This window comes from Neodiprion fabricii, chromosome 3 (genome assembly GCF_021155785.1).
Source record: "Neodiprion fabricii isolate iyNeoFabr1 chromosome 3, iyNeoFabr1.1, whole genome shotgun sequence".
Lineage (NCBI taxonomy): Eukaryota > Metazoa > Arthropoda > Insecta > Hymenoptera > Diprionidae > Neodiprion > Neodiprion fabricii.
In genome coordinates this window covers 21,107,783-21,122,820 of record NC_060241.1, presented here as the reverse complement: position 1 = coordinate 21,122,820, position 15,038 = coordinate 21,107,783, and the positions used below count along the sequence as shown (strand labels likewise).

At 37.0% G+C, this 15,038-nt stretch overlaps 1 protein-coding gene across 2 annotated transcripts; it reads left to right on the top strand.

Moving 5' to 3' along the window:
- The first annotated feature begins 1,774 nt into the window (after positions 1–1,774).
- On the top strand, positions 1,775–14,724 carry LOC124178741 (sodium-dependent nutrient amino acid transporter 1-like). Of its 2 annotated transcripts, none has more exons than XM_046562332.1 (9): positions 1,775–1,880; positions 7,465–7,551; positions 7,964–8,228; positions 8,365–8,584; positions 9,825–10,199; positions 10,551–10,917; positions 11,295–11,571; positions 12,314–12,408; positions 13,801–14,724. In XM_046562332.1, the coding sequence occupies exons 3-9, from the start codon at positions 8,021–8,023 to the stop codon at positions 13,933–13,935; spliced, it is 1,677 nt and encodes a 558-aa protein (XP_046418288.1). In that variant the 5' UTR covers positions 1,775–1,880; positions 7,465–7,551; positions 7,964–8,020; the 3' UTR covers positions 13,936–14,724. The 2 variants fall into 2 exon arrangements, with proteins under 2 accessions (XP_046418288.1, XP_046418286.1); XM_046562330.1 differs by lacking the exon at positions 1,775–1,880 and adding an exon at positions 4,460–4,557.
- Positions 14,725–15,038: the final 314 nt, after the last annotated feature.

Sequence of the window (15,038 nt, the reverse complement as noted above, 5' to 3'; positions counted from 1 at the left end):
AAAATATGGAATACCGAATTCAATGTCATGGCATGTCTGACGGGTCCAATCGAAATATGATTTTTACGTTTGATAATCTGCAGTAGTGTAGCTAGTCCATCAGACAACTAATGTTCTTTGCTAACGAAAGTTGCAGAACGTTCTGCTTTTTTCATTGTGTTTTGTTGAAATACTCAATCTATGATTTCATGACACACCTTGTATTATATTTTAGATAATCGGGTTTATATGCGTACGTTTGGTACGGTTTCGATATTTACGTACACGTATTTTATACATAGTGTCTTTTTAGTAGGTGAACATGTACTAATTTTGTAGTAAAGTTTTTTAGAATTAAAATATACTTAACCATCTTCCGTTAAACTAATCTTACCATTGGCAAAGCGGCATTAATCTAATCGATAAGTAATCGTAAACCGTTGAGTTATTCTCTCATTTATTTTCTATGAATGATTTGTCATCACCCTTACTTAACACTTTGGCGATGCATAGTGAAAAAAAATCACTACAAAATGGTTTTTATCACGGGTAATTAAGCAAAAGAAAAAATAACAAAAATCGCTCTGAGGGTTCCGCACAAATTTAGTTTTTATTTTTTTTTATATAATATAACTACAAATTAAATATTTTTGGACTTTTTCCTTTACTTATGCTGTCAGACCTTGCTTCTCTCCAAATTTCATGATTCTAGGTCAATGGGAAGTATCCTATAGATTTTGATGAGTGAATTTGCGAGTATCAAATTATGTGACATAAATGCCCGTATCTTTTGATTGCATTGATTTAGAAGCTTGAATTTCTTACACCTCAAAGTATTTGGGTATTAATTTCAACTTGATACCTCTATCCGTCCCTGTGACAAAGGATCTTGACAGACGGACGGACGACGAAGTGATCCTGTAAGGGTTCCGTTTTTTCCATTTGAGGTACGAAATCCTAAAAAGGACTAACAAAAACTACTTTTGAAATTCACATACCAATATTTGTGTTATTATAACAAAATGTACTGTAACGATATGTAGACAAAACTCAATTAAATGTTGGTCCTGTTGTTAGATTTAATGAATATTATGAAAATAGGAATATAACGAAAAAAATGTATGAAATTATGCTAATTCATAAACGCTACAATAAATCAGAACAGCAAATTGTCTCTGAAATTTGTTTTGAATCTTATAAACGAAACGTACGTACGTACAAGATAAAAAAAAATTACAGCAACAATTTTTTAAACGAAGCCAAGACGACCTATTACGCAATTTAGCATAAAGCAACTCCACGGCGCGCGGGTCTTTGATCACTATATTTCTAATGACCAGAGCAATCACTGACGCTACTTGGAGCGTACTCTGAGGTTACAAGGGTTTGTTTAAGGTCGACTACTACTACAATGCGGCGCTCTGACTTCAGTGGCCAATTTGTAAAACTTTGAGCCTCGAGAACCAATATAGCCCTGGAGCAGTAAAATATAATGAAAATGGGGATATCAGGGAAGCGAAGGAAAATAGACTAATTTGTGTAATTTTTTTTTCCTGAAATTATTGCATCAAATGTGGATTAGGCCTACTGGGGATACCACGAAGAAAAATACACGCCATTTACTCTACCTCACGGTGGTGTGAAAATGAGATTGTCAGCCAGTACACGTGTTGGAGTGGACTTTGCTTCGCTTGTACGCTGAAACTATTGATTTTCCAAAAAAAAAAAAAAGGTTAGTACATAAAATGTAGGAAATTTTCTCGAATTTAATTCATTAAACGACTATTTTCATCGTAGAGTGAGTCGGAAAGCAGATATTGTCAAAAAACTGGCTTTGTGCGCCATCTTTCCAATACGGCAGCGCAAGCGGCAAAGATACGAAGTGGCAAAGTAAAAACTCGGTAAGAGCACGTCGAAATCTGTAAGAATACTAATTTGCAACAGACCCGAAAAACTTTCCAGCTAACCCCCTTCTTCAGTCCCAAATGACTGTACTACATGAAATTTCAGCCTTATACTCCCGCCACTGTCTTCGATGCATACGAAACACCAATGCCATCTTATTTCAAGCAGTTAGTTATTTGCACGGTCTCACATACAGGTCTGGAAACTGTTGGTGGGGTTATGTCCTCTTATTGAAGCACCGGCCGTTTCGCCTAGTGACCACGAGTGTCGCTGCTATCGAGGGATTCGGGCTGTGCGAGAGAGATGAAAAGAGGTTGTCGACTGTCCGTAGTTTTTAAATCTGTTTCATTCCAATTCTTGTGTAGAACGCTCTGGCTTACCCGCCCGTTTTATACGCGGCACGCAAAAGGAAATAACGTCTTCCACGCAGGCGTAGAAAAAGTTTATCCTCACGTGTTCAAGAAATTAGTCCCGCTGTTGGCCGAATGCGTAATATCTCGGTTGCGTCATCAGCCAACTATCCGTTTCACTTAGAAATTGCTTGCTTACTTTTATTTGTAACTGACAATTTGTATCGTCGGTTACACGATGATGATATTCCTTGACATCATTATACGGTACGTTATCCTCTACCTGTCTCAAATTTACTACGAACAGTCTGAATCTGTTCAGAAAGTCTGTTGTCGAACTTGTTAATTCAAATGGCTTGATGCTGCTATAATATACCAAGTTATTTCGGGGAAATGTTACGTGGGCAGTTCGACGTAGGATAAAACATCCGCCTGCATTTATGCAATTCAGGGTACATTTTACCGATCTGTATCGTCTCACGGGCCATGATTAGAGAAAGTCGGCTAATCGTGAAAGATGAGACAAATCTCGATCGGTAAAATTTATTATCATCGTTAGTTATCAAAATTCAGGGGAACTTCGCTGAATCTGTGACTTTCCTCCAGTATTTCATACGAAATATTTCGTCGTAGGACATTCCAAAAAAACATCCGGTTATGCAGGAATTACCTCCCTGAAATTTTACTAATCCGTTTGTCAATATGTGATAATGACGCTGTCGGGAATAAAATGAGATATCTATGATTGATTTTTAAAATGTAGCGAAATATCACGGAAATTACCTTACTCAAAAAAAGGGCGTGCGGAAAACTTGCAGCTATTAGAATTGAAATCAGCCAAAGCTGGCGTAAATTGCGAATGACACGATGTAAAACTTGGCGCAGGCAGTACAACATTTTAATTCACAAGTTATTTGTGAAATTATCTTATTTTGTCGCGCAATCTTAATTGGTTTGGCAGAGAACGTCTATACGACTCATATCTTAAGACCTTTACGCGATATGTTTTGCAAATACTGCTCAAATGCATGCAAGCGACGTCATATGTTCGGATAACAGATTTCAGTAACATTTTCTGACCTCTTAAAATTCTCTTTCTCCGTTTCTAGGACTTGGTAAATTTCGGTAGAGCACCAAATTTATTAAATCTTAACTTCAAGCTGTAACTCTATGCGTAACGCTTAAAACAATCGAATAGGAACAGTACCTGAAAATACTGCAATATTTTATGTTGGTTTTGTAATAGTTTATTTTGCATCATTTTTATTTATTTTTTTTGTGTTTATATCGAGTTGTTTCAATTCAGTTTTTATATGTTCGTTTCTGACTTGCTTTATTAATTAAAACCTTAATTCGAACGAATTTTATTCCTTGACCGAGAGTGTCATCGTTATCCTGAACTCCTCGATTAGAATAGCTACAGATAATTGAGATTCATTTGGCGTAAACGGCTCTGGCTTTAAACCCCTGAGTCTGCGAAACGCACAGCTTATATTAGCGTAGGGTGTTTTCAGGTCGGCGAGATCGGTCCTACTTTCCACCAACTAAGAGGAGGCCGCATTTCTTTGATTATAATTAATTTCAATCTTTATCTTGCACGGTAAAGCAACTCACAATAAAGCTTGATTTAAAATATACGATAAAATAAACTCTGAATAATCGTACACGTTACAGTATAGAATAAATATTTATTGAAAAATACTGCACTATTTTACGTACCGTGTAACAACTCGCGGGAATCTTCATTGAAAAAAAAAAAAACACTGTCCAATATAAAAATTCAACTAGGTTAAAACAACCGATGTGCAAATTTCGAAATGTATTTGACGATAAGACTTATTGTTAACCGATTCTCTTCTCATAATAAATCGCCGATATGCATATAACGTTCGAAATGCAACGCAATTGTCTACTGATATCAGCGAATTTGTGAATATAGCAGAGAAAGACAATCGGTGCTATTGCTGACGTGTGGGAAATACTTTGGAATTTTCGTAGGTCCGAAACATGTTGGCAAAAACTGCACACCTAAGCCGTTCACTAAAAGATATCTATCCACTAGGATTGATTTTCGATCAGCAATTCGTTAAGTTTTAGCAGAGACAAAGAAATTGACAGATTGTAAGAACAACTGTTATCTCTTATCTTATCCGTGTAATAGTATTCTTTGCACTGTTTTCAATGTCGTAGCGTGTAGTAGATTCTTAGCGAGAGCCTGAAACTTCTGGCTCATCGTCAGTCCAATTACCTTACCGGCCCGTTCACCATCAACACCGAAAAACAAACGGCCGCAATTAGGATCAAAGGCATGGAGACAACAAAGGTGCACCTACTAATTCTTAATAATTTTTTTCACTCTTTTATACCACCTAAAATTCATCTTCGTAGCCGCATTAAATAATTGACTTTTTTCGAAATTTCCAGACGGTTTTTGTCTGCAGGTATAACATTTTACTCATATCTATTTTGCATCTATTGACTTGAGCCTTTTCGGTGCCAGAGCTTCAAGGCTTCAGTCTGTTTCTCGACATTGGACGTTATTCGTCGCTGCATTGATTATCCTAGTTCCTTCAGCACCTTTTAAGCCGTGAAACCTTTTTTTAGGAGTTTTTTTTGATAACCTTGCCGAGAGTAATTTTAAATTTTGGGCTTAACCCTCAACATTGGCGGCAAACATTGGCGGCGAAAAAATTTCACATCATTTTTGTTTTTCGATTCGCTACCAAAACGCCTTAACAGTTCCTCTACATATCGCTATTTTGTGCAACTACTAGTTTTCAGCTACTATATGAAACCATTTTTTGATTTAGAACAAATATGGTTGGAAGAAATAGCGTAAACCGGAAATAGTGTAACATTGGACTGGAAGTACTGCTTTTGGGATGTGGGAAACTTTCGGATATTTGCTTGGAAATTCGAAATCCGAAAATTTCTCGCTTCCCAAAGTATTACTTCCAGTCCAAAGTTACTTCAGAAATAAAATATACCATTTTCACTGTTTTTTCATCAACATAAGCTATGAATCACAACGGATAAGTAATTTCAATAAATGTTAGGATTCATTTCTTTCTTTTTTTTTTTTTTCATCTATTTCAAAATATATGCAGTAGCTTAATAATCACGCTCTTATAGAAACACTCAAGACTTGACAACTCTTTCAAAGCAGCAAATTCAATTGCAATTGGTTCGTAACTGGATTTTGAAACTTCAATATCATTAATAACTTTAATTCAGTGCAAAAAACTTTCTCATAACTCAATAGATCAGAAACGTCAGCTCTTTAACACCTGTGCAGTAAATATTTTGGTCTCATTCAATATTTTAATCAGCAGTTCGACGGTTCTCAGTGACACCTCAACTGATAATTTACGATCGACGGTTATTAATGCGTTATTATTGATTCGATATTAGGATATCTTTTGCTATGTAAGACAGTCAACTAAGTCTGGTCAGATAATCTATTTCACGGCCACTTTTACGAATCTTGATGTATAATTGCAGGCTCATAAAATCTTTCGGTTCATAATTAAATATGTACATGCTTTTCATGATTTCACCTCCAATATCAGTACATAACTAATTAATACAGCTAGCATAAATTTCTCGACGGCAAATATTATGAGAATTTTCTTCGTCAAAAGTATATTCAGTTATTCGGCTTACTTAGACATTGAATATCAGAGGCTCAGGTCACGGAAAATTTCAATCACGTTTATTCAGATTTATCATAATGCCGGATCTCTTCATTTACCAAAGATTACAAATCCCTATAATAGTTTAACATTTCAAGATGCCAAACTTCCGAATATGGTCAACAGTTGGAATGGTCGAAAGTTTAAATGGTCGAATTTTGAAAGGTTAAAGTCATCCTCCTAACGCCTTACACATGCAAATTCTTCATAATTATATGCAGTGATTCAGAACTTTGACATCAGCAATTTATTAGATTTAATCATTCAGAATTCACGGTTCTCAGTAATAACCAATGTCAAGGTATCAAACCATTCAACAAAGGTTTGGGCCACAAAAAATGCTGACAAAAATTTACAGTTCAGCGTCTTTTCAAAGAAACCTTTCGAAACTTGGCACCACCGAATTCTTTGGCCAGCTCACTAATTCTGAAGATTCCGAATAACGCAAATTATCATAGGGCAGATCCGATATGGTATCCTGTTAAATCAAAATTACAACAGCATCTACAGGGATTTTTGCTAACTACAAGGAACAATAAGAAAGAAAAAATGAAATCATGACGAATCGGCAATATCGCGTATCTGTAGGGGTTGTTCATAAAATTGCGTAATAACATTATGATAATCAGTTCTTCAGTGTGATAATCTGCAAGCTTTAATTTCACTTAACTTTAATTAGTAGGGGCCGTTACTTCATTTCCACTTCTCCGCGGGAGTCATACCGGCGTCGTTAATAGATCAAGATAGATCCAGACGATTCGACTATCCATCAAAAGTCTAGACTCCCAGCATTCTTCGAACCATTTCAGTCATCGACTCAGCAAAAAAAAGCTTCGATCGATCATATGGTCTGACGTCCGTATCAAACATACTCCAGATAATTGTAGCGCGAACACGTGTCGAATGTTTGTAAATTTCGATTTATAATCAATTACGATCAAGGAGATCGGCTGAATGAAAGATTTGATATTTTTTAGTAATTTTATTACGATACAGTCGTACATTGAGTATATTTATCAAATGATTATATTATCGTGCTACAAAAATTTATTTAAAAATGTTAATATCGAAAATACTGGAGCTTATTATAAACGAAAGCTCAGAACTCTCGATTCTTCATTTGAAATCGCTCAGAAATAGTACAAAATTTAGTAGCTTCATTCGTTCTCACTCTACGATGGTTCATCTTGTTGGAAGATTAGTTTCTACAAATTCACTGGAACCAATTGGAATATTTCGTGTAGAAACGATCATTGCATATTTTTCACGTTGTAGATAATAATGTTCGATGTAAAATACATAATATTTCACATTCAATGTATATTTTGTAAGTCAGAGTGGAATAAACCTTGACTACTCAGTTATGTCGGGTTTGCGATTCAATCGAATATTCCGCACTTTCCAATATCTATGGTCAAGAAATCTGATGAAAACTGATCGATTCCCAATTCAATTAAAGTAGGATTAAATAAAAGTACCGTCGAATGGTTCACTCTCGATGTGTTTTGATGAGCGTTTTTTGATGTTCTATGTCATAGAAACACGAGGACTATGATAATGCAGGATACGAAGAGGACACAGGCGCGAAAACTGAGAATCCACCACCATTTCAATTCGACCATCCGGTAAGATTTTTGACGAGAGTACAACTGCACTCCATTATTTTGAATTGGATATTTTTGCATGGAAATATTTCACATGCACACGAAACAAAGAAACCCGAAAACAATTAGGCCATATTTTGTCTCTTTCCAACGGAAGAAAATGTGAAGGGAGTATAATACGCCAGGTTAAAAACTACGACAACAATGACGACATACGACACGAATGATCCACGTGTTACAAACCAGTTGAAATTCAATTGCTTGTAACATCTGTCATTATCTTTTTTGGCGAAAGAGAAAAAATACGACCTGTTGATTTGATATTTCTCTGCTTTATACATTATACATAAGAATTGCGTTCTTAATTTTTTTTTTATGCAAATATCAAATTCCGAATGCTTTTCGGAAAATGCCAATGATGCAATTATTTCAGCCACCCGGCCCGAAAGCACCGGAAAGAATTCAATGGGGATCAAGCTGGGAATTCTTGATGTCATGTATCGCGACCTCCGTGGGTCTGGGAAACATTTGGAGGTTTCCTTACACCGCATACCAGAATGGCGGCGGAGCATTTCTGATCCCTTACGTTATAGTTCTTTTCGTAGTCGGAAAGCCCTTTTATTATCTTGAGGCTACCCTTGGACAGTTCACCAGTCAATCGTGTGTAAATGTCTGGTCCGTATCGCCAGCGATGAAAGGTTAGCATTTTTAGATTTAATCAATTTATACACGTTATGCACCTCAGCGCGTTGTGAGACAGTGGATAACATAAGAGCACTGTTGGACACCAAGGAATTGAGATATCGTAATACCGTGTATTTTTTTTTTTTTTAGGAGTTGGATATGGCCACGCGCTTGCAGCATTTTGGGTCGTTACTTATTACTGTTCTTTGATGGCGCTGACAATATACTATCTATTCGTGAGTTTTCAGTCAACACTTCCATGGTCCTATTGCCGAGAGGAATGGGCTGGGACTTGCGTCGATGCAAGCGGATCGAGTAATGTTACTTTGGACAATACAACACTATCGAGCTCTTCTGAATTATACTTCAGGTCAGTGATTTTCAAGACAAATGAACCGGATATCTGGTTTAGATTACGAGACGTGGCACAAATACAGATATGCCTACACGCAAATACACGCGACAACAATTACATAACATCGACGTGGGCGAATGATTTTTAGGTACTTGTGATATTACTGATTCGTTACGTGTACAACATTAATCCTTAGATCCTATTTCCCAGTTGTATGCGTCTGACTGTTTTGAACGACATTTATAATTGCATTTCTGCTACTTTTTTTACATGATGTCAAACGCATTATTGTTAAATTACGTACTCCTTCCCAAGGACTGTTGACGTTCGCTTTGGATATGCGTAAAAACCTAATTATAACCCGAAAGACGTGGTAGTATTAGAGCGTGTATAAAAATATGAAATGGTAGAGTTAATGCGAGTAGGTAAAAAAAAAGACAAAAAATAGTTACTAAATCCTGCTGATGCTTATGTCCGCCACTTTGAATGTTATAAAAAATGTGTTTTTCAATAACTCAGACATTTTAAATTTTAACGATACATCGTAAATACCAAACTTGTAGGAAATTCAATTTTGCCACAACTTTGGACTTTGCATTTTTTTCTAAGATCGATATTTTTCAAAGTAAATCTGAGTAAATCTCTTGCATTATCTTGTTTGCTTTCAAGTTTAGGGCATATGCAAATTAGGCCGTAATTGCTACATGGTTGCGATCTTTGTTTGTTAACAATGCACTAATTTCTGTCACACGCCTCGTGAAAAACTCGAAAATTCTTGATCGAACTGACGATTTCGATGATGTTGGAAATATTAGAATTGATATACTTCGGCTCTCCGGGCTTTCTTTCCGTTTCTTGGATTAGCCACTGGAGTCGGGCGCTACAATCACGCAGAAACGAGGCGATTTGGAGGTAACGCGCTAGTTTTCAAATTTTGAATCGAGCTCTAGACACGGTGACGGCCAAAAGTGCTCGAAAAAATTAAGTGGATATCGGTTTCGAAGCAATAGCGATACGAGGGGGAAGTCCGTCAATTTGAAATTGAATACGAGTATATGAGATGCGTGGTTCAGTTTTGGTAGCTATAACTTGATCAATTCTTCGAGATTTTAAATCCAACTAATCGTGAAATCGTTTCGAAGTTTGAATCCACGATAAGATGTGGTGGAAAATCAATTTTTTGCAAGCGAGCGTAACTCGAAATGCCTCAAATATTTTTTCACACAAACTGATGTCATTTTTGTTTGATTTTCAGGAAGATCGTTCTCAAAGAAATAGACAGTATCGAAGATGGGATAGGAGTTCCTTCGTGGGAGTTAACTCTCTGCCTTGCAGTCAGTTGGGTGTGTGTTTTCTTTGTTCAATTCCGGGGTGTTAAGAGTGCTGGCAAGGCAGCATATTTTCTAGCCCTCTTTCCGTACGTGATGATGATCACACTACTGATCAGAGCACTGACATTGGAAGGCGCCGCGAATGGCATACTCTTCTTTGTCACACCGGATTGGCATAAGCTTTATCAACCAGGGGTGTGGTATGCTGCCATAACACAGTGTTTCTTCTCCCTCAGCGTGTGCATGGGTGCGATCATTATGTTTTCATCGTACAACAACTTCCGTCACAATCTCTACAGGTAAAATACAATGAATACTTATTAAACGCATATTCCTAATTCGAATCGACAATCAAGTCCATCATTTGAAAGGTTCATGCCAGAAGCTAATAAAAAATTTGCGATATTATGTGGTGAAAAGTAAGTGCAGAAAACTTTTCTTGCAAAGAACCTTTTACAGTCCTGCGACATTTTTGAAGTAACGAAGGTGCAGACAATCAGTCAAAATTATTACCTAAACAGTACCATAAAATTGGATTTTTGTATAATGAAGAAGGAAAACAAAAATTGATGCGATTGTTGCGTTTATTGGAGAAATCGCTCAAAATAAACACACGTGGTACGTAAAACATTATCAGACTATGATTTCAGGGCTGTAATGATCGTTACCACATTGGACACGTTCACGAGCTTCATGGCTGGTTGCACGATATTCGGGATACTCGGAAATTTAGCACATGAGATGGGAACAGACGATATCGGCACCGTTGTTCGCAGTGGCACCGGACTGGCTTTCATATCGTATCCTGAGGCATTAGCGCGATTTCCGGCAGTTCCTCAACTCTTTGCTGTTCTGTTCTTCATAATGATGTTCGTGTTGGGAATTGGCAGCGCGCAATCCCTCGTCGGCGTAATTGCCAGTGTGATTACGGATCGCTTCACATCGTTCAAACAGATGTACGTTGTCGGTGTCATCAGTATCATCGGCTTTCTCCTGGGTCTCACATACGTCACTCCGGTAAGCACAGAAACAATGACCATTCGAGTCATTAAACAGCATGTGGGGCATTTCGTTACAGTAACTCGACCACCTCCGACACTGGTGGAAAAAATGTCTATGATTTCCTATGAAAATAATTCTGATTTTTAGGGAACCTCGAACGCGATCGTAGTTTTTGAATAGAATTATTCGTGAAAATTTCACGGTTTTTCGTAGATAGCTGTAGAATGGATTACTCTTTCGCGATCATTTTGCGTAAATCGATCGTTATGAAGTGGATATAATGCAAATTCTGTTTTTGATTTAAAGAAATCCTGTTCGAAATATGTTACTTGAAACTTTCATAAAGCACTGATGAATGTAACGGAAGAACTCACACCCTTTTAAAATTTCAGGGTGGGCAATGGATCTTGACTCTGGTTGACTATTACGGCGGAACTTTTACAGCGATCATTGTTGGAGTGACCGAAGTTACAACTATATTTTGGATTTACGGACTCAACAACTTTCTCAACGACGTTGAATTCATGTTAGGATACCGACCGGGTCTTTACTGGCGTTTGTGCTGGCTGTTGATTACACCCCTACTTATGATCATTGTTCTCGTCTACACGTTTGCCGTTTACGAGGATGTTACATACAATGACGAATACTTTCCGAGTGCTGCTTACGGTGTGTATTAAATTCTACTGAATTCGCAGCGATATAAAAAAAAGTGCAAAGTGTACCCTTTTTTTTATATTACTGTTTTTTTTTCTCGTAAAATAGGTTAAAAACTTATTTCAGTACTGAATTCGCTATTATCACGATAGATAGTATAAGGAATCCCAGGTAGCGGAGTTGTTGAAATGACGACTAACATTTGACTAATTAAAGCCGGCACAATGTTAACAAATGAAAAATTTGATCAAGTGTTGACGGAAAGTCAGGCAGACGATGACCGTTCGCGTAAGATGTAGTAATGACTGTCAATAAGCCAAAAGTGTAAATTAAAAAAACTTCCAAGATCGAGACAACGCCAGAACTAAAATTGAATATCGTATAGATCTTGCCTTAGCGAATGTAATGGGATCAAAAAAATCTAGTAGTTCTACAAATTTCAAAGTTTCGCCTGATTATTTTTTGATGGGGTCAAATCAATTTACAGTCGACTTCACACTGTTGACTGTCGATTTACGTTCTAATGGATAATCTTGAGCGCATGGTTGACAATGTAGTCAACTACTGACTTCAAAGACACCCTCTTCATCTGTCTCCGACTTTATTTTCTGCCCACGATAAGTCAAATGTAAGTCGAACTTGCGCTACTTTGGATACTATGTAATTATCAACATCAAATTGAGAGTGGTATAACTTAAGGTTATAGACTTGGGGTATTTATGTGTCCTAATCTGATTCCATTATCATTTTACAGCTTTCGGCTGGGTTATCTTCAGTTTCGGAATCATTCAACTGATATTCTGGATCTGCCTAGCTCTGATTAAGAACAGGTCATCATCAATTAAATTGGTAAGTTACACTTCAAAGTCGTATATTTTTTCAAACATGTTGAAGGTGACAGATCTGTAGAGCTAGCAGAGCCATGTCAGCAGTCCATCACAAAGACGATTCACTTATTTGTTGCTTTGTAATTGCGAATTAATTATTCTAAAATCGATTTCGTTGCCGCAGTCGATTTCCGGAAAATCGGGGTCAGCTAGCGTGACGTGAAGCTGGCAGACCCGTAGGTAAAGAAAAAATTTAATGAATTTTTGAAAAATATCAGAATTTATTGCTATTTAATTGCTATTAAACCACTGACACCGCAGTTGCTTATTGTTTGAGAATAACTAATTATTTGGTGAAGAATTAATTTTTTCCACACCATCCGAGCTCATTCCCAGAAGATCGGAGCCGGCTAGCCTCACATGACGCCGGCACATTCGCAAAAATGTGTGGAACAATAAAATAACGTAATTTATTGAAAACAAATGGCTATTGATTATTAGGCATTAAAATTATTTATTTCCTATTCATTGCGAATCACTTACTTACTGGCTCCCATGGTCAATACAAATTTGAATACAAAACTTGCAAAATGACGACTGAAACACTCAGCCGCGAGCAAAATCGCGTACGAACAACTCGATGCAGTTCCGGTTCACTTCGCGAAGCTCCTCGAATTTATTTACAAATTTATTCAAACTGCAACGGTAGAATTTCAGTATTAGAAAAAAGTTCATCTCTCACAGATTTTATCGCTCGAGCAGAAACGCGTGAGAACAACGCAATATAATGCCTTTCCGGTTTATTTCACGGAGCTCCTTGAATTTATTTATGATTTTATTCACAGCTGAATAGTATAATTCTGTAGATGCCCAGGTCACGATTCAATCGTATGGTTAAGCAAGTATTGAGTATTTCGAAAATCCAAATCTCACCTCGAATATATGGAGATTAATGTATGCGCTACCCGGTCAGTCGAGCGCTCCAACAATGAGACACTGCAGTCAGTACGCGCATTATTTAAATCGGGTAATTGGACTTGAGTAAAGTGAAGTTGTACAATGATTCATAAGAAACTTTCTTTATATTGAATAATGTACGAGTAACCTCACAAGCTACTTGAAACACTAAAATACGATGATATTCTTGGCATCATTGCTCTACAGTAAATGAAATTACATGGTTAGTCAATTCCGCCACTGTTATAATAATTAATTCAACGATATACTGTTTTGGAGTATTTTCTGCCACTAAAGAGTGTTACGATTGTCCAACTATTTGTTGTACAATATGAATGTTATATTCTACACCTTTTAAAAACTATGTGCTTGTGCAATAATAATCAATTAGTTCTACACCGAAAAAGACGTGTATTTCATATGCTTATTCATTGCCATATTTAATTTTCAATTTCAGACTTTCCGGAGGGCGTTTACTCCAAATAGGCATTGGGGACCCACGGATCCGAAGGAAAATCAAGACTGGAAAGCATTTTGTGCAGAACGGCGGCAAAAGTCAACCGGTGGACTCCGTAACCTCTTCTTAGGATAAAATTATATACGTAAATTATAGATTCATGTCGATTGATAAGCTTTGCCTGTCTACATTTACATTACACGTCTGTTAACTGTTACTTCCTATAGAAATAATTCAGGAACCGTTTGACTAAGTTTAATCCCTGCAGTGCCTACTATGAAATACAGTATTGAATACAGGTTTGACCGAACTATATTGTGCTATTGTATAGAGAGGAAAACAGCACACCTTATTCTAAGCACATTGAGTGTTCGAATCGACTGCGCATGCGCGAACTTTGTCGGATCTTCGCGCAGGCTGGTTAACTCAAACTTGAGCTATCAGTCTTGGCTGACGGAGGTTATGCATGTAACTGATGAGAATTTTTTTTAAGCTATAACAGAGCTTTAATAGTTGATGTAGTGATTTGAGAAGGCTAGGCAAACTTTCATTGTTCACTGACTGATGACTGATAACTGCTACGAGTCATCGAACATAATTTCAATTGGCGAATTGACGCCTCGTTTCGAGTAAGTTGGCTCCCCTGTCTTACAGCCGAAAATATTACCGTGGTATAGACAAATAGAATCCAATTGTTTTGCGCATGCGTAGTCAGTTACTTACCCTGGTAAGTGTCATTGTCTTGTCTTAATATACTATTATAAAATAATATGCAGATTGTGTTGTGAGTCTGCGTTGGCACATTTGGTCTACAATTTATGTAAACGTATTGTTAAATATAAACCTTTATATTAACATTAATAACCTGTCTATTAAATTTGATTCGTACACAACAAGATGTATACAAAACCCAGATGAAATAAATCCCGGGGTTTTCTCGGATTTCTTAACTGAAATTTATTTGACCGTTACTTTGATATCGATAACTGGCATTACTAGACATATTATCGAACGAATAACAAACATTGAATTTATTTAATTTTTCAAGTCTTTCAGCATAATATTTCAATAAAGTATTATTATTTTTCTACTTATTTGAGAATATAGCCAACCACGCGCTCCCGGCTGCTGTTTTCGAGATCATTACAGGAATTGGTCGGGACAGACTGACAAACCGACAGAAGGACCGATATTTTTCTAGAGATTTGTTTTCCGGATACTGGGGATGAGACGAGGGT